Source organism: Besnoitia besnoiti, chromosome IX, assembly GCF_002563875.1.
Source record: "Besnoitia besnoiti strain Bb-Ger1 chromosome IX, whole genome shotgun sequence".
NCBI lineage: Eukaryota > Apicomplexa > Conoidasida > Eucoccidiorida > Sarcocystidae > Besnoitia > Besnoitia besnoiti.
The window spans coordinates 121,212-148,665 of NC_042364.1; the positions used below are offsets into that span (position 1 = coordinate 121,212).

General features: G+C 60.2%; 5 protein-coding genes across 5 annotated transcripts; 3 read left to right on the top strand and 2 right to left on the bottom strand.

Annotated features, from left to right (window-relative positions):
- Positions 1-387: 387 nt before the first annotated feature.
- Positions 388-7,873, top strand: BESB_011830 (uncharacterized protein; the record flags this gene model as incomplete). The annotated part of the gene is made up of 2 exons (XM_029359913.1): positions 388-436; positions 480-7,873. 2 exons carry the CDS (start codon positions 388-390, stop codon positions 7,871-7,873), a joined length of 7,443 nt encoding a protein of 2,480 aa, XP_029216580.1.
- A 2,972-nt stretch (positions 7,874-10,845) lies between these two features.
- BESB_011840 (membrane protein FtsH1) lies at positions 10,846-14,657 on the top strand (the record flags this gene model as incomplete). Its single annotated transcript, XM_029359914.1, has 6 exons — positions 10,846-11,671; positions 12,111-12,329; positions 12,671-12,874; positions 13,286-13,357; positions 13,673-13,787; positions 14,249-14,657. 6 exons carry the CDS (start codon positions 10,846-10,848, stop codon positions 14,655-14,657), a joined length of 1,845 nt encoding a protein of 614 aa, XP_029216581.1.
- Positions 14,658-15,009: 352 nt separating this feature from the next.
- On the bottom strand, positions 15,010-16,907 carry BESB_011850 (uncharacterized protein; the record flags this gene model as incomplete). Its single annotated transcript, XM_029359915.1, has 2 exons — positions 15,010-15,556; positions 16,369-16,907. The coding sequence occupies 2 exons, from the start codon at positions 16,905-16,907 to the stop codon at positions 15,010-15,012; spliced, it is 1,086 nt and encodes a 361-aa protein (XP_029216582.1).
- A 1,733-nt stretch (positions 16,908-18,640) lies between these two features.
- BESB_011860 (putative prenylated protein) lies at positions 18,641-21,490 on the top strand (the record flags this gene model as incomplete). Its single annotated transcript, XM_029359916.1, has 7 exons — positions 18,641-18,726; positions 19,219-19,288; positions 19,660-19,772; positions 20,352-20,505; positions 20,780-20,836; positions 21,217-21,301; positions 21,420-21,490. The coding sequence occupies 7 exons, from the start codon at positions 18,641-18,643 to the stop codon at positions 21,488-21,490; spliced, it is 636 nt and encodes a 211-aa protein (XP_029216583.1).
- A 2,034-nt stretch (positions 21,491-23,524) lies between these two features.
- On the bottom strand, positions 23,525-25,552 carry BESB_011870 (B-box zinc finger domain-containing protein; the record flags this gene model as incomplete). Its single annotated transcript, XM_029359917.1, has 1 exon — positions 23,525-25,552. The coding sequence occupies one exon, from the start codon at positions 25,550-25,552 to the stop codon at positions 23,525-23,527; it is 2,028 nt and encodes a 675-aa protein (XP_029216584.1).
- Between the last annotated feature and the right edge of the window lie 1,902 nt (positions 25,553-27,454).

The window sequence follows — 27,454 nt, forward strand, 5'->3', positions numbered from 1 at the left end:
GGCCTCTCATGCGTTGACTTTTTGCGGTTCCTCTTCCGTGAAGCTGGATGCCTTGGGCAAGTGCGGTTTGAGGACGGTCCAACCTTCGCAGTCGCTGACAAGCTGCTTTTCTGCGCACCTTATGAGCTGGGTTTGAGTTTCCCTTCTCGCTCCCCAGCGATGTAGATTTCCTTGACCCAATGTCATGTGCCGATCCGAAGGACAGTTTCTCTCGTTTTCTCCGGTGAAGTTAGATTGAAGCCACTGGTGAGGCTTCGAGATTTTTTGCTGTTTTCTGCCACGTCCCACACCCGAAATGCAGTTGTCCTCATTTGACTTTCACGCGCTTCCAGCGGTTGACGCCTGCCTGAGCGGAGGCCCTTGTTCCACAGGCGACAGTGTCTTTGCATGACTCCGAAAGATCCAACGTCTCAGCCGCCGACCGCGCGTGCTGTGTGTGAGTCGCGTGCGCCATTTGTCAACCCTGCAATCTTTTTTAGACGTCTCCCTTTATCAACAGAAGAAGCACCGGGGCGCGATGAAGAAGGGACAAAGACGAACGCGCGCCTCGTTGCGGGCGAAGGCCGCCGCGGCGCTGCAGCGCGAGGCACAGAAGTCTGACTATATCGACCAAGAGCCACGCGCCGCACCACCCAGCTCGGCTGCAGACCTTCCGTTTCGCAGGGGTCGCCCGCCGGCTGCAAAACGACGCGCAAAGCACTCGCGCGTTTCACGAGTAGACGACGACTCTCAGCCCTCGCCACCTTCGGTGTCGTCCTCCGCCGCCTCCGCGTCCTCTCCACTGCCCTCGTCTCCGCCCGCCTCACTCCTCTCGACTCGTGCGTCGTCCTTTGCGCTGCATTCCTCAGATCCCGCGCCGGCGCCGTCGCTGCCGTTGTCGCCGCCGCTTGTCGTGCGCGAGGCCCGTGGAGAGGTCTCCTCTCCGCCCCTCCTGTCTCTCCTTTCATCCTCGCTCGACGGCGGCGCGCCGCTCGCTGGAGCGAATGGAAAACCGCGAGCCGCGTGGACCGGCCTCGCCAACGCAGACGGCGAGGATGCCGACTCGGTCGCCTCCAGCGGGGCCTCCAAGACCCACGAGTGCCCTCCGCCTGCCGGCAAAACGCTTTTCACCCGCATGCGCGCGCTGCGTCGACTCCCCAAGGCGTCGCGTGAGAGGCACGCGGCTTCAGAAACTGAAACCCCGTCAGCCGCCTCTTATCTGGGCATGCTCGAGGCAGAGGAGGAGGGGGCGTTGGGAGCGTGCGAGCCCCCGTTCACACTGCGTCGGGACGACGAGAGCAGAGGGAGGACGCCGCGGCCCCCCTCAGCCCTGCCCACGCTTCTCAGGCGCGTGGTGCAGCAGGGCGACGATGAGTGCCCGCCCCGGACTGCCGGCGCCTCTCGTTCTCCAGCGGCGTCCTCCGCCGCGTCTGACCACGTAAAAGCGCCGGCCTGCCACGCCCCCAGTCTGTCTGACGTCGCGCCGAGAGGCCCCTCAGCGAGCGGCGCCGAGCAACCCGCCTCAGCGGCCTCCCCTGCCTGCCAGACCGCTGCTCGGAGACAGGAAGGTGGCGACGGCGACTTCGATGCAGATTTTGCCTGCACAGGCTCTGCGGCCGCCGACATCGGGACCGCCGAGGGCAGCGTCGGTGAAAGCTCTCTCGGTCGCTCGCCTCGCTGTGAAGAGGGCGACGGAATCGCTTTTGGGGAAAGCTCTGAAACAAATTCTGCGAACGCGACGGCGGCCAGCCATCCCGCGCCGACGCGCGACACGTCGCAGACTGACGATGCGTCACACGCCCGCGCGCCTCGCCTCAGCGCGGAAGCAGATCCTCGCGCGGGCCTCCAGCGAGCCGAGGCGCTGGCGGATGATCGCCAGTTCGAGGCGGACGTGACGCCCCATGCTCCCACAGAGGCTCAAAACGCCCTCGACGCACCACTCACAGAGGCAGAAGCCTCGTCGCCTCCGCAGCGCACACTCCAGGGACTCAAGGACGCGCGGCAAATCGGCGCAGATTGCGGAGGGGTGGGCGCCGCACAGCCAGAGGGAGAGAGAAGCAGCGACTGCGACGGCCGGCAACCGACAGACGCGCCCTTAACTCCCGCCGAAGGCGTCGATGATGCCTCCTCGGAAAGGCCCTTCTCGTGTGTCGGCGAGTCCGACCGCGTCTCGCCTTCACCTGCCGCGGCGCCAGCTGCATGTTCCCTGCCTCAGTCACACCCGGGCTCCTCTGCCTTTTCGTCGTTGCCTGCGTCGTCTGCCTCGCCTCCGCCGCCGCATTCAGGCTTTTCATCCGCGGCGTTCGCTTGCCCCGTCGACACCTCGGCTTCGCCGGTCGGGCTTTCGAACTTCGGTCCACATGCGTCGTCGTTGCCGCCTCTCTCGGGGGCTGCGTGGGGCTTCCTGCCACTCGGCTCCCCTCCCGTCTCGGCGCCGCCGACCCAGGGCCCCCAGGGGCCACCTGCCCCGGGATACGGGCTCCCCTCTGCGTTCCCGCCTCCGCCCGTTGAGGGCGGCAGCGGCGGGCAGCCGCCTGCGCACGGCCTTTCTGGATTTCCTTCAAACTGGGGACAGGCGCTGACGTGGCCGCTTTGCTTTCCCCAGTCGCTGTGTCCGGCTGCCCCCGCTCCTTCGCGCGAGGTCGCTTCGCCTGCCCTCCGGCTTCCGGCGGGGGCCGCGCTGGCTACCCCTGCGCTCTTCGGCGGTCTTCCGGGGGCGCCGGCTCTGGACTTCTCTGGCGCGCAAATGGCGGCCTCGACGACCGACTTTTCCCGCGACGAGCTGCGCGAGAGACACCACTTTGAGTTGCAACTCATGGCGTCGTCCTACGGCCTCTTCGGCGAGACGCTTGAGCGCCCGCGGGGGGAAGGCGAAGGCGAGTACGAGGCGCATCTCCGCCGCCAACGGGCAGCGGCGGCGAGCGGCACAGCGCCACCAGAGTTTTCGCCGACAGGCCCAGAAGCTCCGGGATCGCTTGGGGGAGCGCAGCCCCCTCTGGGTTTGGCCTTCTCCTTCGAGGGCGCTGGGGGGTTTCGGGCCCCGGACGGCGAGCGGGGTGACGGGCACGAGGCCGATCTCTATGGGCTGGTGCCGGGTGGCATCCCGCTGGACACGACGCAGGCGTGTCTTCCCTACTTGCCGCAGGCCGCCGCGACCCTCCTGCCGGCAGCCGCGGATTCGACCCCGCCGCGCGCGCCGGAGCGTCGCGCCTCGAGGCGGGCGAAGGGCTCGCTCGCCAAGTCTTCGTCCTTTTCGTCCTCTTCGTCGACCTCGGCGGGGTCGCGCGCGCGCTCGCCGCCCGCGTCGTCGCCAGTTCGGGGCGAAGAGGGCGCCGGCGCCGCCGCCTCACCCTTTCCCGCGGAATCGGGCGGGTTGGCTGACGGGCAGGGCGTGGCAAAGAGTGGGCGGAAGCGCCGGCTGCCGCCGTCGCTCGCGGAGCAGACAGACCGCAATCACAAGGACTTTCTGTTGGAGCTGCTGGCGTCGCGGCTCGAATCTGTGAAAGGCGTTCACATGGACCGGCTGCGCAAGACGTGGGTCGCCTCCTGGTTGGTCGGCCGGCGGCGCATCACGCGTATCTTCTCCTTCCAGAAGCACGGATTTTTCGGCGCCCGCGAGCAGGCGATTCACCGGCGCCAGGAGGCGCTGCTGCACCCCGAGCTCGAGGACCCCGCGCGGCGCCGCGCGCTGGCGAACCTCGTGGCAGTTTCAGACGAGGAGCTACAGCAGACGGCCGAGACCCTGCCCTTCGTCGTCGGCGTCACCTACCACCGCGACAGCCGTAGCTGGATTGCGAATCACCGCCGGCCGATGGGGAAAATCGTGCAGCGGAGGAAGTTCGCAGTCGCCGAGTTCGGGTTCTTCGAGGCGCGCTACCGCGCCGCCGCGATGATGTTTTGCTGGAACAAGCAGGGCCGCTCGCAGGAGCCCGAGGACTACGACCAGGGCGCGGCGGAGGCCTTCAACCGGCAGCAGCGCCCGCAGCGCCCCGGGGAGGACGCGGGCTTCTGCTTCGCCCACCGCAGCTGCTCCGACAACGAGCCGCTGTACGTCCTCGCGCCCTTCGACGCCGACGCCTGCGACGAGGCCATGGTCCTGCTCGCCTTCATCTGCGGCAGTCCCTGGAGAAAAATCTGCCGGGGGCAGCAGTGCGGCGACGACCCCACCCTCCTCGAGGCCGCGACCACTATCCAGTCCGAGAAGCCCCTCTGGCGGACGCGCGTCCGCCGCGGCCTTGACGGCGAGGAGGTCGGCGCCGCGGTTCGCGAAGACGAGGGTGATGACGGCGTCGAGCCCAGCCCCCCCCGCGAGACGCCCGCCGGAGACGCGCGCGCTTACGCGTCTGAGACTCGCGAGGCGAACGGGGCGCCCCTGGAAGAGGAGGCGGCGCTGGAGGAGGGGGGAGCGGCGACCCCAGAGGCGAGCGACGCCAGAGGACCCGAGGTGCGGGTTGGGACAGCGGCGCCGGGCGCCGGCAAGCGCGGCCGCGGCGGCAACAGCCTCGCGGCCCTGCCGGCGGAGAAGCGAGTTTGCAGCGCCGCGGACAAGTTGGCGATTGGCGCCGAAGGAGACGGTGGGAGCGGGGCGCCAGACCGGGGCCACGGCGCCTACGCCGTGCCCATGGCGGGAATCGGGGATCACGCGTTTGCGGGCATGGAGACGTTTGGCCTCGGAAGCGACTCTGCGAACCGTAACGCCTTCCCTTGGGCAAACACGTCGGATCCCCGCCTCTTTGTCGCGCCTCTCCCCCAGCGTGGCTTTCCGTTCTCGCCTGCAACGCTCTCCACCCCGGGTGGAGCGCCTCAGCCCCCCTTCCAGTTCCCTCTGCCTTCGATGCCGCCGCCGGGCGACGCCGCGCAGGGCGGCCAGAAGCCGAGAGAACACGAAATCCATCGGCAGGCGCAGGGAGACTTCTTCGGGTATCCTGCGAGCGACGCAGGCTCCTTCGTTGGCGCGCCCGCCGGTGCGCCTTTGGGCGGAACTTCGACTGCGTCCTTTTCTGCGGCTGGCGGCCGCGGTCCTGAGGCGTCCAGCGGCGACGCCGCACGCGCAGGGGAAGGTCAAAACAGTTTCCTCGTGCCGGCTCAGGCCCAGCGCTTTCACCAATCTGGCGGAGGTTTCGCGCCTTTCGCGGGGGGGGGAGACACCGGGTTCGGCTGCGCGGCGAGGCCACCAGAGGCCTTCCAGGGCGCGCCGTCTGAAGGCGGCCAGAACGGACTTTCTTTCCCTCAAAACGCCCACCTCGCGAAGGCCTCCTACGGAGCCGCCTCCGGCTGGGGGCCGAACGTGCCTAACGCCTACGTGTTTTACCAGGGGCGCGGAGATCCGAGCGCGCCTGACGGCATCCACAGCAATCCTGGCTGGAGGCACGCCCTCCCCTCCAACGCCACGCACAGTCAGCCTTCTGGTCACCCTGGTTTCCACGGTGCCTCTGGTCACCCTGGTGAGTCGGCGTTCCCACGCGACGCGCCCTTCTACATGGTCTCGGCGTTCTCGCTCGCGCATGCAGAGGCCCGGCACGCCGGATTTAGGGACTTTGGATTCCTTGCGGGCTCGCCCCCGAATGCGCAGGATTTCGCACACGCTGGTCAGCCGTTCGCCACGCAGCCGTTTGTCCCTTTCTCCCCGTTTCCTGCCGCGTCCGCCCTCCCTTCAGGCGCCCCTTCGCGTTCGCAGTGCTCGCCGGCCGCGGCCTCTGCGCTGACTCCTTCGTGGCGATCGGTTCCGCCCCAGCCTGCGGCAGACGGTGCGCATGCGGGAGGCGACGGCTTTCTGGATCGCGCGCCGGCAAGCGCCGCGGAAGGCGCGCCCAGGCTCTCACCCCACGGGGCGAACGAATTCTGCGCCGACTTCGCGAGCGGCGCCGGTGCGTCGGTCTATGGCGGAGTGCCGCTCTGGGGCGGCGCCTTCCAGCCTGGCGATGCGGCGGCCGCGGCATGTGCGTCGGCAGCGTATGCCTCGGCGGCGCATGCCCCCGAGGCGCACCTTGTCGATGCCTCTGGCGACTCAATGGGCTCAGCTGCGTTCGCGTCCCACCCAACCTCCCCTCGCTCGCATCAGCCAGACGCCGTGGGGACTGAGACGCCTGGCGCAGCCTCAGACGATGAGACGCCTGGCGCAGCCTCAGACGATGAGACGCCTGGCGCAGCCTCAGACGATGAGACGCCTGGCGCAGCCTCAGACGATGAGACGCCTGGCGCAGCCTCAGACGATGAGACGCCTGGCGCAGCCTCAGACGATGAGACGCCTGGCGCAGCCTCAGACGATGAGACGCCTGGCGCAGCCTCAGACGATGAGACGCCTGCGCCGCACGCGAGCAAAGAGGAAACTGCCGCGCCGAGAGGCGGAGGCGCAGCGGCCGCAGCTGAGGCAGACGTCGAGGACGCCGCCACGCCGAGCGACAGCTGTGGTATCCCAACGCAGGGCGACGAGGGAGGAGGTGTGCGAGGCGCGAGCTCTTCTGAGGCGTTTTCTGGGCAAAAACCCAACCTTCCGTCGAAAGAAAAGGACGAACAAAGTCTCAGCGCGAGTCGGCGAAGCACGGCGGACAGCATCTCTTTCTTGCTCTCCTGCAGAGGGTCTCCGTTTTTCTCTTCGCTTTCAGGCATCCCCTGCGCCCTCAGGTCTCCCTCATCGAGCGCGGACTTTCGCAGGCTCGAGCCTGACCAGAGTTTTCATGGCGACGCCGTGTCGGGGAGTCTGCAGTCCGCACGCGACAACGACGATAACGTTGCAAGACTCTCTCGCGAACTCGCGACGGCGGAGGCCTCTGCGGCTCCTCTCACCCCCGAAACTCAAGGGTCGACACTGGGGGGAATTTCGCATGCGTCTAGTGTCTCTGAGACGCAGAGGGACGCAGGCGCGCAGGAGCTGCGTTCAGAAAATGGTGCGCCTCTCGCACGCTTCGAGAGCAGAAGCGGCAGCGAAACGCCTTACGCAGGGAGACACTCCGAGCCCAGCGCGAGGCCCTCGGCGCACGTCTCAGAAGGCTTGGAGCGACCTGCCGCGACCGCGGGTTTGGACGCGATTCTCCCCTTTGCAGATTCGCCAGCGGCTCGCGGCTTTTCAGGCGACCGCGAGACGGCTAGCGGCGCCGAGCGTCCAGGGAGCGAAGTCGAGAACCCCGCAGACGCGGAGTGCCGCCCCGACTGGGGCGCCGAAGGCCCGCGAGCTTCCCCGCCCTGCTTCGGCGCGTGGTGTTCCGCCTGGAACCCCTGTGGCGCGCTGGGAGACTGCTGCGGGTCAAAGGCAATCGTCGATGACCAGAAGGCGTCTGTTGCGCCAGAGGCTGCTGTGCCTCCTCTCTCGGCTCCGCCCTCTTCGCCGTCCCGCTCGCAGTCTCTCTCGCGCACCTCGATGCTGTCCTGTCTCTCGCCGGTCGCCGCGCTGGTGTCGGGTACCCTCTCGGCGTCTCCGCGCCTGCGTGAACCGGCAGACCCCCTCGGAGAGACAGGCGAGTCAAGTGACAAACGAGGGCAAGCCGCGGACTGCAACTCGGGGTCGCAGCGCGACTTGTGTTCTAGCCCAAGCCGCGGCTGCGCAGTGGAGGCGCCGGCCGAAGCAGAGTCGCAGACAGGAATCCCAGCGAGAGAGGAAAAAGGAGGGAATTCGAAAGCTGGAAGCCACGCAAGCTTCGAGGTTCAGACCACTCTCTATCGGCTGGCGCAGGACGAGGCGACGGGAGACGGCTCCGCCTCCTACTCTCCGCAGAAACGCGCGCGCGAGGCGAGCGGAGAGAACGGACAGAGCGGAAACGCAGAGGAACGGAAACACAGAAGGAGAGGCAAAGCCCGCTCTCCAGCAGCGAGGCGGGGAGGACAGAGCAAGATTGAAGCAGCGACAGTCGAGCCTGGAGCGGCGGAACAACACTCGCGTGCGTTTTTCGCGGGGTGAACCAGGTTTGATAGAAGGCGAACAAATGCGTGATAGAAGGCGAACAGGTGCCTCGCAGCAAAGCGGCAGATCTGCCGCTTCCTCGTTAGAAGAGGCAGTAGGCATAGAGTGCGCCCTCGGCGTCTTCATCGAATACTGGACGGTACACATGGCGTATTTATGTGAGCGTGTGTCTGCAGGTGTATTCACACGAGTGGTACGCTGTATGTCCGTTAGAGGTAGATTCCTATGCCGACGTTTTGAGCCCCGTCTATGCAATTGCGTGGATGAGTTACTTGCGCAGACTCCTGATAGATATCTTCCCATCTACTATGCAGGTATCGGTAGCGTTCATCACAGGGGATGGCGAGGGAATGGAAAACTGTCGGCGAACAGAGAGCGTGAGGATCTTGTCTTTTCTATTCGTTCGCGCTACGTCCTGGGGGCGAACGACGGCCGAGCCACAAATCTATATAGTGCACACAGAAGTCTCCTTGGCCTTCATACAAAGCAGGATTTCAGAACACAAAGAGAGCAACGCACTAGGGTAACCAGAATGCGCATGTCGCCGTTTCTGTTTCGCTGCCGGGGCAGCGAGAACACGGCGCCGCTGGAAGCTGCGGCGAGCATGCGTTCAGACGTGGAGACTTGAGCCGGTCGGGGGCTAGTGGCTGCCTCTCAGGGTTCGCCGCGCGCACTTGGAGGTCGCAAACGCGAAAGCAAACGCATACTCACTGGGAGCACCTGCACACGCACATGCACACGTGGATACGTTGTCGCCTAATCAGTCGATCAGACGCACGAGAGAGAAACGACAGCTGCACGCGCCGCGCCGGGTGTTTTCCAAGTTTTGAGCAGAAAAGCGAAGAAACCGCACGCGGAGATTAGGATGTCTCGCTTCAAGCTTGCGCGTCTCGACTACTCACACATGCGGAGGCGCATATATACATATATATACTTACACATATAAATAACTCTACACATATACATAATTATACATGTAAACAACTCTGCATGTATATAACTGTGTAATAGACAGACATACTTAAAACCGACGCCGCCTAATCAACTGAGCACGCAGAGCTTCTGCGAGCGACGGCTTTTCACCCGACTGTGCGTATAAGACATGTCAGTCCTTCTCTCTCCATCTATACACTCTTCAGATTCTTGCATACAAACGAGTTCGTGGAAAGCCGGGAAGCGACAGAAGCATTCAGCGCCAAAGTAGGGCTGAGGGGCCTCTCCCCGAGCGCCCCCATAATTCAGTTTTTTACTCTCAGACTTGCCGAGGACGCAGTTCAGGAGTGAGAGGAAGACGTGCGAAGTCGGTTTTCATGTGTCTGTATCTGACCATGCACGCTGCGTGTCTCTCTCGAGCGAGTGTTCGCTTTCTGCTGGCGCGACTCTTCGCGTCTTGCTCGCGGCTTGCGCGTCCGCGCTTCTCCGGCTACGAGATACAGACAAGCAAGTTCTTTATAGTTGCATTGCACCACCTCCCACTGGGTTCCTTAAGACAGCTAAACGTGTTGGATTTCCATGTCCTTTGACTAGTACTACACGAACTATTTCACATCGGCTGTGCGGGCGGGGGGGGGGGGGGGGGGGGGCAGTCGCCCTCTCTGTCGAGTGCTTCCTGCGTCTCCACGCCGCTCAGTCGCTGCGGTCACAACGCCGCAGAAGGGATGGAAGCAGCACGAGGCGAGGCTGGACAGACGCAGAAAGCCGGGGGACGGAGAGATCTTCGGGCACAAAAGGGACGGTGGAGACGCGAAAGTGAGGCAACACGCGCTGCCTGGAGACACAGCCCGCTAGATCGAGCCGAGCGACGGCTGGCTGGCACGTCAGCTCGCTGCAGCGACGCGGAGAAGAGACGCGGGAAGAAGGCCACTCAAAGAAGGAACGAAAGGAAGAAATTCCAGGCGCGCCGACGCGATGCAGAGAGAGAAAGCGAACGGCAAAACGCGGGCGCGCAGCGGGCGCGGCAGAGACGGCCGGCGCCCGACCGAAGGAGGAGAGACACCTGAGAGGGCCTCGCGGCTACCAGCACAGAAAAAGAGAAAAACTATCCAAGGAATCGCGAGTTTCACAGGATCCAAGCTGGTTTATTTTTCTGAGCCTGAAGCTGCTGCTCGAGTCTGTCTTATTTCGCTCGAAATCGCGCTTTGACTCTAAGCGCGGTTTACGCGGAAACGCCTCGAGTGCAGACATCTGCATCTTCGCGTCTCTGCAGACATGGCAGCTTTTCGCGCACGGCGGGCTCTCCTTCATCTCCGAGAAGCCAGATCTCCGTGACGAAATGAAACACGAAGCGAAGGAGCGAGAGAAGCTGCCACGTCTCTCTTCGCCCTTTTCTTTTGTTCTTCCCTCCCGTCGGCGTCATCTGAGTCACGTCAATCTGTCTCGAGTTCCGCGGATATTCCTTGAAATCGATTTGCAAGTCTCGGCGCTCCAGCTCGCTTGTAGGCGGGCACTCTTTTCTTCTGCTTCACTCCGCGTTGTTTTGTCTTCTCCGCACAAGACACGAAGGACTTCGCGGCCTTGGTCTCTATCGCCCCTACGGGCAGCCTTCTTCGTCTCACGCGCGTCTAGCCTGTCGCTCGCGCCCTCGACATTCAGTCTACTGTTCATTCTGCCTTTTCTCTTCCCTATTCTTCCACAGATGTCGCTGTCAAAACGCCGCCTTCTTTGACCTCTCTCCGCTGCGCGTCTTAGCGTGTCTCCTCGAGGCCTTTCGCGGCGACTGCGTCTAGCCTTCCTGTTCTCCGCTCTCTCTCGCTCGCGGTCGCCGAGGAGCTCGCGGAAAGCGGTGACCTCAGCCTGGCAGACACGAGTGCCTCCCAGACTCGCGTCTAGGCAGGGAGCAGGCTCCTGGCAAGCTGGAGTCCGTTCGGGCAGTTGTTCCGCCGCGCGGTGACTCCTTTGCTTCTACTGTGGAGTCTCCCCGGCGCGCTGACCCCTGCCGAAGATCTTTCCCATCGAAGGACACAGACGCGATGGAGGACGACTCTGGTGCCGCGTTCGCTTCTCATGCGGACTCGCCGCACTCTTTGCCTTCTACCGCCTCGTGCTGCTGCCCGTGCGCATCATGTGCATCATGCTCGAACGACGCTGCTCCCCCGCCGCCGTCGCCTCCTTTCTCGTGGACTGCTGTGCTGTACGCGGCGGCCTACGGAGGCGCCTTCGCTGTCGGCGCGCTCGCGCCTTCCGTCCTGTTTTTTTCCACATCGTCGCCTCTCTCCAGTCTCCTTCGCTCGCCTCTGGCGGAGGCCGCGCCGGCGCTGTCTCCTCTGTCTCCTCTTGCCTCTCTCGCGGATGCGCCCGCCACTGTCCCTCCGCTCGGCGCCGCCTCTGCGCCCACGCTCGCGCCTTTCTCGCATTTTTTGAGGCTCCTCTCTGCGTCCTCGCTCAAGTCCGTCGCGTTGTATCCATCCGCCGCCTCTGAGCTCGTTCTTATCTATTCACCGCAGGCGCCTGCGGCTCGCTCGCGCTTCTCCCACTTCCTCTCTTTCTTCCGGAGCGAACCACCTTCAGCGGCGCCTGCCTTGTCTTCATCTATACCTTCTGCGGCTGCGCCGCCGCTCTTTGTGACGCGGGCGCTTCCAGGGAGCGAGGCGGAGCTGTCGCGACTGCTGATGAACAACAGAGGCCTCGAGAGTCTGCAGGTTTTGGAGGCGAGCGCCCTGCCGAGTCTGGATTTCGGCGCTGACGCCGCGTGCAGCAGCTGCGCCTCGGTGTGGAGCAACGTCGTCGACGAAGTCCTCGAGTCCCTCCTCGCCCTCGCGGCTCTCACCGCCGCCGCCGTCGTCCTCTATCAAATCGGTAAGGGAGCCACGCGATGCCGACTCCCCCGCCCCTCCATCTCTCGCCGCAGACCGGCGTATACAATCAACTACCTAAACATCTATATATATATATATATATATATATACATACGTTTTTTCCGTTTTTATGTATGTTTACATGATGTGTGTTGTTGGTTTCATTGATGAGCGTGCGAAGAGAGGCCTGCGCGACCAGCGAATTCCTCTTTTGCGAAATTCCAAAAAGAAAACATCCGCGGGACCCTCGCGCCGGCCGCAGACGCACTCGCAGCCCTTCGGGGGCTGCGCAAAACGCGCAAAGAGTGACAGACACCTCTCCACGCCTCCGTCGAGCTGCTGCAAACTCGTCTACGCACATTTTTGCGCGGTCGCGCTCTTTTTTCTTCAAGTTTAGAGTTTTTCTCGCTTTTCGCGTTTTGCATTTCTCTGTGATTCAGGTCGCTACTTCAAATTGTTGCCGCCGCGCACGTTTGGCGAGAAGCTCGTTCAGGAGCCGCCGGCGTTCGCGCGCGTGACCTTCGCAGACGTTGCGGGTCACGCCGCCGCGAAGAAGCAACTCAAACAAGTCGTTCAGTTCCTGCGAGACGCGGAGGCCTTCTCCGCTCTCGGCGCGCGACCGCCACGGGGCATTCTCCTCGAAGGCCCCTCCGGAACTGGTAGGTGCATACTCGTGTAATTTGGTGTGTATACAGTATACAGCTTCGCATGCACATATGCCTATATGCGTGCATGCGCAGGTGCATTTTGACGAATGTGTATTATGACAGTGTGGTGGGGGGAGTAGGTAGATGGGTTTGAGCGGGGGCCTGTCTGCATCGCCCCCAGTCAGACATATGTATACATATATATATATATATATATATATATATATATATATATATATATATGCGTACACACACCTATACACCTATATATATATACTTCGGTGCATATATCTATATATATGAGTATGCCGACATATATCTGTGTGTAGAGGTTGATAAAAATCTGTTTTTAGGCAAGACGATGCTTGCGCGCGCGCTCGCTGGGGAGTCGTCGGTGCCGTTCCTCTCTGTCAGCGGCAGCTCCTTCGTGGAGGTCTACGTGGGACAGGGCGCGGCTCGCGTCCGCGAACTTTTTGAGGCGGCGAAGGCGAAGGCACCGTGTGTCGTCTTCATTGACGAATTCGACGCCATTGCGCTCGACCGAAGAGAGTGCATCGGTGAGAAAAAGTCTCTCCCGGGAGAGACGCGATCGGTCGCGGGTGACTGCGAGGCCGTTTCACGCTACTTAACAGGCTTCCACTTGATCTGGTTTATACAATTATAGAGGATATTCCAATTTTGGTTGCCAGACTCCTATCTAAACGTCTTTCACTTGATTTTGTTTACATCTAGTGAGGAGTGTCCGATTTTAAAACGGTTTCTAGTCGCTTTCGAACAGCCTTCTAGCCCGGTAATCAGTCCCCCGGCCGCGCAGAGTCTGTCGAGGAGCGACACCGCGTGATAGAGCTCGCGATAAAGCTCCGACGTGGCGCGCCGGTTTCCGATTCCTCTTTGTCACACAGAAAACTGGCGTTTTGTTTCCGAAGGGCTTTTCTGTCTCATTTGCTGTTTTTCACGCTTTTTTGAAGGCAGCAGTTCGCAGGAGTATGTGCAGACGGTAAACGAGCTGCTGCATCAGCTGGACGGCATGGAGCGACCGAGTGGAGGCGGCGTGTGCGTCAGAAAAAATCGCCGAAAAATCGAGCAAAAATCCGAAAAATCCGCGTCGCCTCCTTCAGACCAAGACGCTGGCGCGTCTGCGGCTCCACACGAAAAGGACGCCGAGAAACCGCACTCCTCCTTCCTCTTCACGCTCATAAAAGCCGCCTCCTCGCTGCCGCCTTTGGCGTTCCTTCTCGGCGCTTTTTCGCCCCCCTTAGCCTCGCGCAGCCACGCCGAGGAAGGGCTGCCTACGGCTTCCGAAGCCGGGAAGCACGCAGGCGGCCGCGCGACGGAGCCGCCGGTCCCCTGCCCAGCGCCAATCATCATCCTAGCCGCCACGAACCGCGTCGCGGCGCTCGACGAGGCCGTCACGCGCCCGGGGCGCTTTGATCAAGTCATCCGAGTCGGCCTGCCTTCGCTCGCAGAACGGTAGGAACATCCTGAAAAAGCTGGCTCCCTAAACACGTCGAGTGATAACAGGCTGTGCAAAACAAATATATATACTTTATAATCTTATATATTTTCATATGTTATTTTATGCAGGCACCCATGACGTACGAGCCTGTCGACCTCCTACCTCTCCAAGTATATATATGAATGATATATATATATATATATATAGGTGTAGGCTAGTATGTGCAACTTGTGTTATCGTGTGTATTTATGTGCATAGCAAATTGCATCTCTGTCCGCATATATCTATGCATAATATTTATGTATACATATATATTTATACATATATGTTTGTGTTGCACGCTCCTCTGGCTGCTGCCCCAGCACATTTCTATTCACACAAATATCTATATATTTGTTTATTTGGAGCGGGCGGGAGATGGATTCGCGTTTGTGTGCGCGAGCAGACGCAGAGGCTGCTTGTGTCTTTTGTTCAGACTCGAGGCGCTGCAGCTTCACAGCGCGTCTCTGCCGCTCGCCGCGTCGGTTGACCTGCGCGCGCTCGCGGGTGCGACTGAGTCCTTCTCTGGGGCGGAGCTCGCGGGGTTCTGCAACGAGGCTGCTCTGCGTGCTGCGCGCGAGCAGCAGCAGGAAGTGCGTCACGAAGACTTCCTCTACGTCCTGGCGGACTTCCGCAGGCGCCGCGAGGCCCGGGAGACGCGCGCCGGAGGCCGTCCGACACACCGCGGAGACTCTGAAGACGAGGCGCGAGGCGGCGACTTGCAAGGCACACGCGAGGCGCGCGCGCTGCGCAGCTTCGTGCGAAGCTGGACGGCGGCGCTGAGCGACGCCGCCGTGCAGAGCGACGGCCGCGCCGCGAGCGAAGATGAGCCGATGGCGCTCTAAATAAGGCGCAAACCTTGCAAATGAATGCCTGACCAAGGGCAGGCCGGGGAGGTTAGACCTTGAACCCTGCAGAGAGCGCGTCTCGAAGCGAGTCTCTGCATGCGCGGATGCATGGATAGTCACGCGTACATCCGCGAAGTTCTCTGACGCGTTCACGTGGAAAAGCGCTTAGACAGCCACATACATTGATATATATGTTTTTATACATTTTTATGTTTCTGTACATTTCTACTTAAATCTGTATGCCGTTGTCGTAAAGAGGTACGTGCAGTGGCGCGCGTATTTTCGCGGTGCAGCTCGTGTTCGTCGTGGCGGCGTTGCGTGGAGTGTGCGCGCCGAAGACGCGGACCTCTCACTCCCCGTGCGAACTGGTCTCTGTCAAAATTGTGTTTTCTCCTTGATCGTCTTCCGCTTGCACGCGGCGGAAGAGGCACAGCGCGCGGAGGTAGAGACCCACCTCGAGCCCGTCGACGCGGCGGCAGACACGTGCTCTCAAGACGTCAATGTCTCTCTCTCGTGCGCCTCGCGCCTTGCCGCCCCCTTCGTCGAGATCTCGCCTTCGCTTGTCTGCCCTGCAAACTCGGTCTGGCGGTTGCTTCTTCTCTCCGTCGTTACCCTCTCCCTCTGTCTCCTCCTCTCTCCCCCTCTCCTCGTTTTCTTTTTCCTCGCTCTCTTCGTCGTCTGGGTCGTCTTCGCAAAGGTTCGCGCGCTGTTCTTCTTCGAGGAGCGAGAGCGACAGCCGTGAAATTTCGCCGATGAACTGCAGCATAGGCGCGTCTTCCGCCCTCGCGCGGAAGTCCGAGGGGTCGCCCGCGCGGCGCCTCGCTCCGCCTCGCCTGCGCCCGCGCCTGTCGTCAACCGCCGCCCGCGCCACAGCTACAACAGATGGCGGCAGCCAGCTGCGCACACAAAAAAAGTTGGAAGAAAAGTTAAAAAGAATGAAAGAACGATTTGGGCTAATGCGCCTCGTCTAGACGATACAGGAAGACGCGAAACCGGCGAAGGGTGCGAGGGGGCGAAAGGCGCTTCGCTCGCATGTGCACGGAGCCTGCCAACTGGCCTTCGCTCCGAGTCGAACCCTCTGAAGAAACAGAAAATTGGATGCGAGAAAACAACCGGTCGGTGAGACAGACGCCTGCAGTGCCCAGATATGCAGAGCCTCTTCGCAATGGCGGCGCTGCGCGAGAGGCGAATGACAGATGCCTTTGCAAAAAAAGAGACATCCCTGTGTCCATCAGCACTCTCGCGACAAACTAGAGAGATAAGTGACGCTCGGTTCAGCCTCTGCGACGTGCCTGTCGTTCACACAAGAAACAAATCTGGAACTCCTAGCGCCCATTCCCCAACCGGGTTTAGGGTCGTCACGTACTGTGGGTGAACGAAATATACAGACATATATATATGCATATGCAGATCTATCGATATCTAACACCTGTTCCAAATGTGCGTCATTTTCGACGCCATCAGTCTGCGCCTACGGACCCTAACCCCTTCGCCTCTCACGCTGTCCGCGCCGCCACCCTCTGAGCCAGCAAACGATGCACAGTCACAGCAACCCCACCAAACAGCGTCTGTGTACACGGGTTCATACATAAACCTATATATACATATGCAAAGCTCCATACAAATGTATGTGTATGTATGCATACGTGCATGCGTATATACATGTATATATGCGGACTGCCTCATAGCGTGAGGGGTGTTGGGTTACCTGAGGTCGACGAGGAGTCTCGCGCGCCGGTTGACGACGCCCTGGATGAGCACAGCGTTAGCATGCAAGAAGCAAACGGGTTCGCCGAAGACGCGCACGGAGCGGACGTCTGAGGGCACTCGCGGCAGCGCTTGAAGAAGCGCAGAGAAGAGAGACAAGGCAGGCTCTTTCCCCCCCTCGACCCGCGGCGGCCGCGGCGGAGGCGCGAGTCGAAGCAGCGGCGAGATCTCCTCCAGAAGAACTGGCACGCCGGGAGCAAAAACCGAAGACGAAACGAGAGAGGAAGACGACGAGGAAGAAGCAGGAATAGAAGGAGAAGACGACGACGAGGCAGAAGACGAAGAAGGAAAGGAAGAAGCAGAAGAAGAGGACGACGACGAGGAAGAAGGAAAAGAAGAAGCAGAAGAAGAGGAGCCGGAGGACGACGCAGTAGAGGCCGCACGAGAGGGAGGCTGCGACGGAGCGGAAGGCAGGACTTGCGTTTCAGCGTCTAGCTGCGTCTCCCGCGGGGCGTCGAGTAGCGTGTCAAGCGCTACCATTGCAGTGTGTCCCTTCATGGCGGAGAAGGCGTTTGCTGTGGATTCTAGAAGCGCCGCGCATCTTCTTGACCTGGCGCAGTCGGCGCAGCGACTCGCTTCGGTTGCGGTTCATGTTCATCTGCCTGAGCGAGACGAGCCCTCCCTCGCTCCTAAGCCCTGGAGACGCACATCCACAAACCCCTTCCACGTGCTGGGACTTGTGCTCGTATTCAGGAAAGATCTACAAAAAACAAGAAAAGTCAAAAATAATTTGAGAGATGCAGGCTGGCGGCAGGGACGCGCCCACGGACAGGCACGCGAAGGAGAGAGCATAACACCACCTGTGTGGCGTTCGCGGGCGAAGCACACTCTTGCGTGACGCAGTCTCGTCATCCTCCCAGCACTGGCGCCGCTCCCGTCAAAAGCGCCTTTCTCCTCGGATTCTGCGCGCCTCAGATGCAGGCGCAGAGAAAAGTTGCATCCTGAAAAACGACAAAAGCGAGGCGAGCGGAAGCGACGGAGGACTCCTAGAAAAAAAAAAGTTTTCTTGTAGAGACATCGGTTTTCATTCCATCTCTTCGCAGAGTCCCCGTCCTCACGCTCTTTTGCGGCAATGAAAAGGCATGTCTGGCAGTCGCTTGGTACCGACCGCGTGCATGCCCCGGATTTTTTCCTCAAAAAGCAGGGTGAGGCGCCTCGGCAAGAAGAAATTATCGCTTTTTCTTTATCAGCCTCAACTAGAAGCATAGTCACGCCTTCGTTTCCTTTCTGTCTTTTCTCTCGTTGCTTTGAGGGTGCTTCTGGGAAACATTGCTAACTCGCTCCCTCCAGACAACGGCGGCAGTCAAGCGCAGACACCGCAGCCTTCGATTTTCGACGTTTGGTATTTGCAGGTTTGTCCGCCATTCTCGTCTATCTCTTCCATGTACGCTTCGTCAGGCGATGTTCGTTTAGAAGTTATCTCCAGTCGTATCAGCGCGCGGATACCGCCCGTGTATGCCAGCCAACTCCTGTAGGAATCTCTTCTGCAGGCATCGAGTATCGCACATCGCCTAATCGTTTGGTCTGTGTCTTCTTTGCCTGAACTGCCCTTCACTTTTCTTGCTTCTAACGTTGATGCATGTGCTCTATGGAGTCGGCGCTCCGACCTGTTTCGCATGTTTAGCCGCTTTTCTTCCCCTTTTCTGCGCGATCTCACAACGCCGACAGCCCAGAATCTGAGAGAAGAACGGCACAGAAGAGTCACGCAGGAGAGCAGAGACAGAGAGAGGGAGACGGATCGCGCGCCGTAAGAGACGAAGCAGAAGAAGACAGAGCGAAGGAACTTCCGACAGAGTGCGGACGGAGAGAAAACGGCGCGCTTTCTAGAGAAGGCCGGTGCGGTCTGTTACCGCCGCAGTCCAGTTTAAAGCAGTAGTCAAAAGAAGCAAAAAGGCGCTAACACAGAGGTCGCGCGTGGCACCTGACCTCAATAATGGTCAAGCGACTGGCTCCGCTTTTTCTCTCTGACTCTTCGTGAGCTTCCCTTTTGGCGTACTCGATCAAGATTCGTCCTCTTCTCTCCTTGTTCTTCTTCTCTTCTTGTTCTCCTTCTCCTCTTTTTGTTCATCTCTTCTCGTTCCTAGTCTTTTCTTCGTGTTCTTCTCCCAGCCGGTCCCTCTTGTCTTTCTTCCCTCAGAGGCGTTTAGCTTTGCTTGCGGACGAGCCGCTCGGTCGTCTTCGTTTTCCTGTTTCAACGTTTCTACTCTCTGAAAATGAAGCTCATCGCCTTGATTGTCGCTCGCTGCGCCTCCACCGCCGACATTCCAGTCTTCCTCTGCTCCGCTTTCGAGCTCGGCGGGTAGGACTAACTTGTTTTCTTCTCTCCGCGTCGCGCCTGTGCATGTGGCCTGCGTATTCACATTTCCTTCAAAATGCGGCCTCCACGTTCTCTCCCTCGGTGCTCCATCGTGCCCTGCAAGCAGGTGTCTACTCGGCTCACGCCATCATGCCTCTGTCGCCCTCGCTCGTCCTACTGTGCTCAGCGGTCTTATCTGCGTGTTGTCTTTCTCTCTCCTCGTCGCTTCACGCCGGTTCCGTCGGCGTGCGAGGCTCCTGTTTCCTCGATATACTGTCTCGGCCTTTGGTACATCGTCGCTTCCTCTTCGTCTCGCTTTGAGGTTTTCTTTCGCTCATTGCTCACACTCGCGTGTCAGCGTCCTGCGTGCGGGCGAGTCCTCGTTTTGCGCCGCGTCATCTGTTACCTCATTCTGCTGCGTTTTCTTCCGCAGTCGAGGTTTGTTATCGCCTGCCTCCCCCCCTCGATGTGATGTGCCGCGGACTTTGTCTTCAGGTACTCCTTCTACCAAAAACACTCAGTGAAGGAAGCGTGCAAGTTCCTCGCACGCACAGCGATTCCTCGGGTAGGCGCCCTCTCGCAGGCCGCGGAGTTAGCCGACGAAAGGGCGCTCCAGAGATTCGATTTCTTCTGCACTTCTCTGCTCTTGCCTCGTTCTGTCTCCTTTTCATCTGGTCAGTCGCCGCGCGCGCTGGTCTCTTCCACTCTTTCCTCTCCTGTTTCCTTCTCTAGCGCCTTGCGCTCTCGCTTCTGCATCTGCACTGCGTCCGACTTTGTTCTGTGAGGCGACGGCGCGCGACTTCCTTTTCTCTTCTTCTTGCGGGTCGCCGCAGAGTCGAGCGAGGCCGCGCCGTTTCCCGCGGCTGCGGCTGAGCTCTGCGTGCCTGTGCGCAGACCTCTTTTCACTTTCTGTTTCGTTTTGTCCGCGCTGCTCAGGTGAGCAAGGAGGCGAGGGAGATGATTGAGCACGAGGGCAGCGTGGCTTTCCTGTACCGCTTCATCGACTCCCTCGCGGTGGTCGCCATCGGAGACGCGGAGTATCCGTCCCGGTGAGCGTCAACGCCGTATTTAGGGGTGCCTCAATTACTTGGTGGCGGCGCTGTATCTGACGTGTCTGGGCTGCGGTAAAGCGGAGTCTGCCTTTTCGGCGCGTGGCTTCGCGACGGAGTCGAGTGGATGTGGTCGGGCGCGCGCGCGCCTACTCGATGTTTTCGAACGTGCGAACGCACACACCGCGCCGTAGAAGGAGGTGGAGAAACCGACTCAGAGATCGATGCACACGCCTAGATCTGCAGGGATCTAGAGCGAGAGAGAACTATTGCAGTAGAAGCAGCTGGCCGTGCAGGCGGCGGGAGTCCTGCTGGGCTGCTGCGTCAAGTTCGCAAGTCTATCGCTGCTCATGTGCTGAACGGAGCTCTCTCCGTTCTGCTGTAAATTTAAACATATATACAAATATCTATGTATCTGCACATATGTGAACGCTTGGGTCTGTCTGTGTGGACAGCCTGGCTGAGAGATGAGCAGAACGATGTGCGGTGGTCAGGACGTGAAAAATCGAGATTTTTTTGCCGCAAGCTCTGTTTGGCAGGAGCCGTGCGTGGTGTGATGTGTGAACGCTCTGTGTGCAGACTCGCGTTTCGCCTCCTCCACGAGGTTCACGAAAAATTCGTCCGCGCAGTGCCCGTGGCAGTCTGGGCGTCCGCGGAGCCTCCCGGCGCCAGCAGCTGCGCGCCGCAGATTCGCTTCAAAGACGAGCTCGCCGCCCTGCTGCAAACGTATCAGGTACAGCGTGAAACTGTTTCTCTCTTGTGCACTTCTGCCTGCAAAAGCACTTTGAGACATTCTTACGCGTGGCGCGGCGGAGCTCTCGCTGTCTCGAGGGCGCAGCTGCGCGCAGAAAAGAGAGGAGGTTCGAGGCAACGGAAGACACGTTTGAAGCGGTGCAGCGACAGCATTGGCCTTCTGGGCTCTACAAAGCAGGCAATGCAGCGAGCAGAGAGTCTTGAGGAAGCGGCGAGGCGCAAAGAAAAATGTGTCCCTCCTTTGCTTTCCGCAGAATCCCCGTCAGGCGGACGCGGTCACGAGGGCCCTAGAGAAGTCCGAGCAGGCTCAGGTCTGTTTCGTCTCGTTTCGACGATGCATGCGACGAAATACTATCTCTGTAGAGGGAATTCTGTGTGGAACTTCGTGTGCGGAAGGAAGCAGTTTGTCGTGGACAGCTCGGCGGTCGCTGTGTTCGTTCAAGTGTCAACATACAGACATATGCAGAGGTCCGGATGATGCATTGGACGTCGCCTTGTGCGGAGTGTGAATCCAGTTTCGTGGAGTTACGGGCGGGCATCGTCGCAGGAAGCGAAGACGCTTTCCACTCGCACTTGATGCAATCTATAAACAAGGAGAGCCTTAGATGCGCGTGCGAGTTGTGTTGGTTTGTAGGCGCACTACAGGTGATTTTTCTATTTTTCTTTCGATGTCTGTGCGTTGTTGCCGCAGATGGAGGTGCGACGTACCATGGAGGCGGTGCTGCAGAACGGAGAGGACTTGACTGAGCTCGTGCAGAAGTCTCAGGACTTGTCGAGTAAGTATTCTTTCTGGTGAGGCGTCTGCGCCGCCCCCCTTTTTTGTCCCACTAAATCCCTTCTTTTTGGCTCGCCGTCTGCAGCGTTTTCCTTTTTTTTTTCTTTTCGTGCGCGCAGTCGCCTCCAAGCAGCTCTTCAAAACCGCGACGAAAGCCAAAAAGCACTATGCGTGCTGCAGAGTCCAGTAGTGGCACGATGCGCAAGGAACCAAGAAAATAAAAAAAATCGGGATAAATTCGATTCGGTTGTAAAATATGAGACCCAAAGACAAAAAGCACCGCGCTGCGCAGCAGCAACGGGGTATTTTTGAAATTTCATATTCTACTCAGAACCCAACACACACTAAGACGCGACGTATTTCGATAATTATATGCATATACGCACACACATATATACATGTATACATATATTTGTATATATGTAAATAGTATATATTTATATATAAGGGGCCGCACAGTAAAGAGTCAGAGCAGGGCGTGGGCATCTGAGAGGCAGCCGCGTGATGTGCGCAGGGGAGGAACCTCGCGATAAAGGAGAAAGCACGTGAAAAACAGGTGAAGAGTAGGAAGTATACGCTCGATGAGACAGGAGGATTTTCATTTCAGTCCGATTTTTCGTCTCGTCTTTTCTAGAGGGGCCTTCAGGTATCGTGCCGACTCAGAAATGTACCTGCGCGGCTTTTCAACGCAGCTAGACCTCACTAGAGAAGTTCAGATCAAATCTTCATTTGGTGTGCAAGATTTTGTTTTTGTGTTGATAGATTGCGTCAGACGCTTGTGACTATGCCTTCCAGTTTTTTCGCTCCAGGCGAAAATGTCCAACGCGATTTCAGAATTTTCGCGTGGCTGTTGTTCTTCCCAAAGGCTGTCTCTCAGACCGTTGGAACTCGATATGCGCATTTCGTGGGGTTATACTTACAAATATATCTATACTTATATATATTTCATTGATCTATTATATATTATTTGTCATATGCACGCATGAATCTGTAGTGGCGAGGAGCTCGTAGGAGCGTGGATACTAGGTGAGACGCTCCAAGTCAGGGCTACGCGGGTGTATTCGTGTTGTTCATCTTCCAATGCCTGCCAGACCCCGAGCTTGTTTTATTTGAGTCTCCGTTTTTTAAATCCTCTCAGACTCTCGTGTCCCGAGGACTGCTTTCGCAGGCCTGTCGCCATTCCCTGCTGCGGCTTGAACTGCATTTCTGTTCAACTTTGTTTTTCCGCGGAACGCTCTGAAAGCGTCTTCAGCAAACCTAGCAGATGAGAGGCGTCCGCGAGCGTTGCGCGTGGCTCACGAGGCGCCTCTAAGCTGCTGCACGCACGAGTGCTCCGACTATTAGCCGACAGCCTTTCCGCGGTTTTCTCGCGAAAGACGCGGGCGCAAGAGAGACGAGCTCCGCGGGGTACGAGGGCCAGACCGAGGAGGCTCGGCTGGCCGCTGCAGAGCAGTCAAGTCGAGAGGGAGTATTTTCTGAGAGAAAATTGGAAAAGAGAATTGACAAGCGCCACGAGTTCGAGGCACGCTGTGTTTAAGGGGTCGGGCTCGTAAAAGTACAGAGGAGAAAAGACACACGCTACTCATCTGCACGCAGGCGTGGAAATTCTGAAAAAAATCGAAAAAATGGGCAGCAACATAGACACGCGAAGGGCACCCGTAGATAAAAGCATGGAAGTCGAAGACTGAAACTCAAAGCACACACGAGAAAGTCGGCGCAGGCCCCAGTGCGCGGGGACGCAGGGGAGGAGCCCAGCTCCTAAACGATGATCCTCCGCCTCGATCGCTGCTCAGTTTGAAACTGAAAACCAAGAGACGCGATAGATGCAACGAACGACGAAGGCGCGCTGAGGAGACTCGGATCCTCCTGCAGAGTCCCAGGCAGCCTATTATCTGTCTGTCTGCAGCCTTGGGCACACAAGGGCGAAGATTTAAGTCACTCGACTTGGTCGCCTTCACTGGAGAAACACGTCACCATCGATTACGGTTGAGGAGGAGATCCACGAGGCAACACGCCTCTCTTCGCACAGCTCTTTCTCTCTCTTGTCTCTCCCGTTCTTCTCGCCGTCTACGAGTTCGAGGCTCTCCGGTTGGGCGCTTCGCGCCCGCGCGTGTCTTTTCTTCCTCGAGCCGCGAGTTCAGAGGCGCCTCTCCCGGCGGACTTCCATCTTAAGTAGTTGCACTCTCGCTCTCGCACGTGGGTCTTGCCGTTTTTCTCTACTCACTCACTCGGAGTCCTCGTGCTCCTCTCCCTCCTCTTCATCTTCCGCCTCGTCGCTATTTTCGTCTTCTTCCCCCTTGCCGGCCTCCTGTCCCTGCGTCGCCTCTGCGTCCTCTTCGCCACCTGCGTCTGTTGCGTCGACGCGGGTGCCGAGGGGTGCGACGAGGGCGAGACTCTGCCCTTCTTTGCTAGCGCGCGGCCGAAGGAGGGATTCGAGCGTCTGCTGGGCGTCGTCTGCGGGTTCCGCGGGTTCCTCTTCCTCGCGGCGGCGGCCTTCGCAGTTTCGCAGGTTGTCGCGGAGTTCGCGCGCGAGTTCGCAGATTTCATCGGTGACCTGCGTGGCGTGGTCGAGGATGCTTTGTCGGCTGTGCGGGAGGTGCTCGAGTTCGGCGGGGTCCTCCCGGGCGATATGCTTTTCGATGACTTCGCGGTGGTCGCGGAAGAAGGTGAGGAGGACGGAATCGCTCGCGTTCCTGAAGTCGCGGATCTGCTGCAGGAGCTGCTGCGCCTGCGCGATCTTCTCGCCGGTGATCTTCCTGAACGCCTCGCACTCGTACGTGAACTTGCTGGTGAAGGCCGTCAGCGCCACGCGCAGCTGGTGCTCCTTCTCCTGCATCTCCTCCTTCAGCCGCGTGCCAGTCCCCGCGGCCAGCTGCCTGTCCTCGTACAGACTGCGACCCCACTCGAAGCGGCGCTCGCGGAGGGCCTGGCGCAGCGCATCGACGTCAGCCTTCGCGCGGAAGAGCGTGCTGGTGAACTCGTCGTGCAGATACCGCGAGGCCACTTCCTCCCACGCGCGCGGGATCTGCAGCAGCGCGTGCCGCGCGTGGTCGCACCCCATCACGCACTGAGCGCAGAGACACGGCACGACCATGCAAGTCATGCAGAAGAAGCGCACCGGCTCGCCCGGGTGGACTTCGCACTCCAAATTCGAGATGGAACACAGCTGCAGCATGTCCGCGATGTTGCCGCCCTTCCCCAGACGCTTCAGTAGCGTGCAAAACAGACGCGCGCGCTCCGCGCCGCCAGTCTCCGCAATCGCGCTGCTGTGGACACTCTCGCGCGCCGAGGCGGCCGTTCCCCCGCTCGCCTTCTCGCTGCCGCCCTCCGCCGCCCCCGCGCCTCCTCCGTAGTGCGGCCGTGCGCAGACCGCCCCGCGCAGCAGCGCAGACGCGAGGCTCCGCGGCGAGGAGAAAGCCAGCGAGGACGCGCTCGAGGCGCCGCCGCCGCACTCCGAGCCGTCCTCGAAAGTCCGCACGTGACCCGCGTCCTCTCGGAGCTTCGCGCGGCGCGCCGCCGGACCCCCCAGCGGCAGCAGCAGCCCCGGCGCCCGTGCGATCAAGCGGAACTTGTGGGCGGCGAGCCGCGAGTTCCGCTCGTGAACCCGCACTGCGCAGCTGTCGCAGTACGTGCAGGCGCATCCGCGGCAAAAGACCGACGCCTCGCGTGCCTCGCAAAGCCCGCAGAGACGCGCCGGCTCCGCGGCGGCCTCCGCGAAGCCGCCCCCGCGACGCCGGCGCCCGTGACTCCCGCGCGCCTCGTCGGGGGGCGCGCGCCCCAGCGCCTGCAGCGTCTCGGGCGCGAGGCGCGTGCAGACGTCGCAGAGGGGACAGGCGAGCCCGTCTGACATGCGGAGGTTCGCCCCGCTGCGCCGCGCCGAAAACAAGTCCGCACTGGACGCGGCGTCGCTCTCCTCGTCGGTCTCCGCCCCAGCCGCCCGCCGCTCGCGCCGGCGCCGCGCCCGCTCGCCGGCGGCGCCCGCCGACGCCGCGCCGCAGACCAGACAGAGGTTGTGTCCGCAGGCCAGCACGAGGACATCGTCTACGTGTCGCCCGCAGTGGGAGCAGGCGATCTCGGGCGGCGGCGCAGGCGGCGGGGGCGCGCGGAGGCCCCGCGTGGGCCGGCGCCCCCGCGCCGCGGGGCCTGAAGCCCCAGACGGCGAAGCCGAGGCCACGGCGCGCGGCGAAGCAGGCAGAGCGGAAAGAAGCGACGACGCGCGCGAGAAGGGCGCCGCCCCAGCGAGAGAAGCCATGGCGGAGGCGAAGCGAATCGAGACGCAGAGGACGCACGCCGCGCCGCGGAGCCAGAAGACGGCGCCGCACTAACGCAGAGGGAAAAAAAAGAGGAAAGCGAGGAGGGAGAGAAAGGCGGCAAAGAAAGCGAGAGAGAGCGAGGAGAGGATGAGAAGAGAGAAGAACGGACCAAGGAGACCAGGACAGCCAGACGGTGTGCACGGTCGTTTGGAGTCGCCCCTCAGGCGCGCGCGTGCGCCTTCTCGCCTTCACACGAAAAGAGACACACCGGAAGACCGATGGCGATACACGCAGATGCGTCTACATGCACAGATGTGTGCTGACGAAGCACGTAGTGGGAGCAAGCGGAAGCGGAGGGAAGGCTGTTCGTCTGTATCGACCGTGAACAGTCGAGCCCAGAAAACGTTGGAAAACGGAAGGAAAGCAGTGAGTGGGCGGCTTTCTCACCCTGTTCCCGCGGTGAGGTACGGGCAGGAGGCCAGACCCAACATTTTCGTCTCGCTCCTTCCGCAGACGTTGCCACAAGACACACGTGAGCGGCGCGTTATGTCTCGGAGGCGGGAATCCCTCTCTGGCACTCCCAAAATAAAGGAAAATGCGCTGCCTCTTCCGCAGTGCGTCAACGTGAACATCCCTAGTTTCCTTTGTCCTCCTTGTTCTGCTCCCTGTCTCGTTCCCTCCTGTTCGCGCCCTCCTTGTTTCCGCCCCCCGAGACGTGCGGCATGAGCAGACACGCGCGGAAAGCCTGTCGCTTTTCTTCGATCCTCCGGTCGTTCTTCGCGGCGTGCTGCCCCAAAATGCAGTGAGGAGTCGCAAAGTACGCGAACAGATCGGCGACGCAGTGGGTAAAAAACAGACGGAGAAGGAGGGGCTCGCACTGCCTTGGAAAGGCGGGTGGAGAGGCGGGTGGAGAGGCGGGTGGAGACTGTGCGCGAGGTTGACGGGATGGAAAGCGATACTAACAGAAAAAAACCAAAAAAATTAGCAAAAAAACGAAGGCGCCTCCCCAAACAAGCAAACGCCGCACAGTTAGCGCGAAAAAGACACTCCAGTCGATGAAGAAGAATGCAACAAGGAGTGCCAGGTGGCTTCGAGCGCCGGACGGGAAACGCCCGCCTCAGACTTGCAAGGTGGCTGCAGTGGGCGGCTCCTCGAGAAAGGGCGAGACATCGAGGAGCAGTAGCAGGACGGGGGAACACGAGCAAAAGCAATAAGACAAGAGCCAAAAACTGCGAATGCTTGAAAAAAGGCGAGCTCTTCGGTTTAATCGAACCCAGGAGGTGGTCGCGCTGGCATCTCCTGCGTCCACAGAGTGTATGTACACTGCAGTCATCTTGCCTTGAGTCCCGCCGCTCTTCGCGATGCAACTCTGCACGCGGCTTTCTTCTCGCGTTTTGTCCTGCTTGCCTCCACGGAAGAAATTGTGGAGGCAAACCCACCGAATGAGCTGACTTCGCGTTAACTGTCGAGAGGCAGGAAGTATTACCGCGGAAATACATCGGCGGAGAAAGACAGCGGGCGGCGAGAAGACGTATAGTTCTCCTCGATTGTGCTTCAGTACGCTGCGCGCTCCGCGCCCCCACTTTTCAACGTGTTTGTTGTGCCCCGTTGTGTCTATTTTCTTTTCTCTTGCGAAGAATTTCTTCGGGGTTTCTCTTCAGTTCGTTTCCGCCGTTTGCTACTGTCTGATCGTTTGGATTTCCTTCTCGCTGGTCGCGCGGAACCTCGCCGGCAGCCCCCCTCCGCGCCTTTTCTCTGCTCTCTCCAGTCGCTCTCGTGGACTCTCTCTCTTTCGTCAACTTTTGTCCCTGCAATCGGCTTTTTTTCCCTTCGTTTTCATCTGTCTTTCGTGTCTGAGCGTCCTTCGCTCGTTTGTGGATGCTTCATGCCCGAGAAGAGTG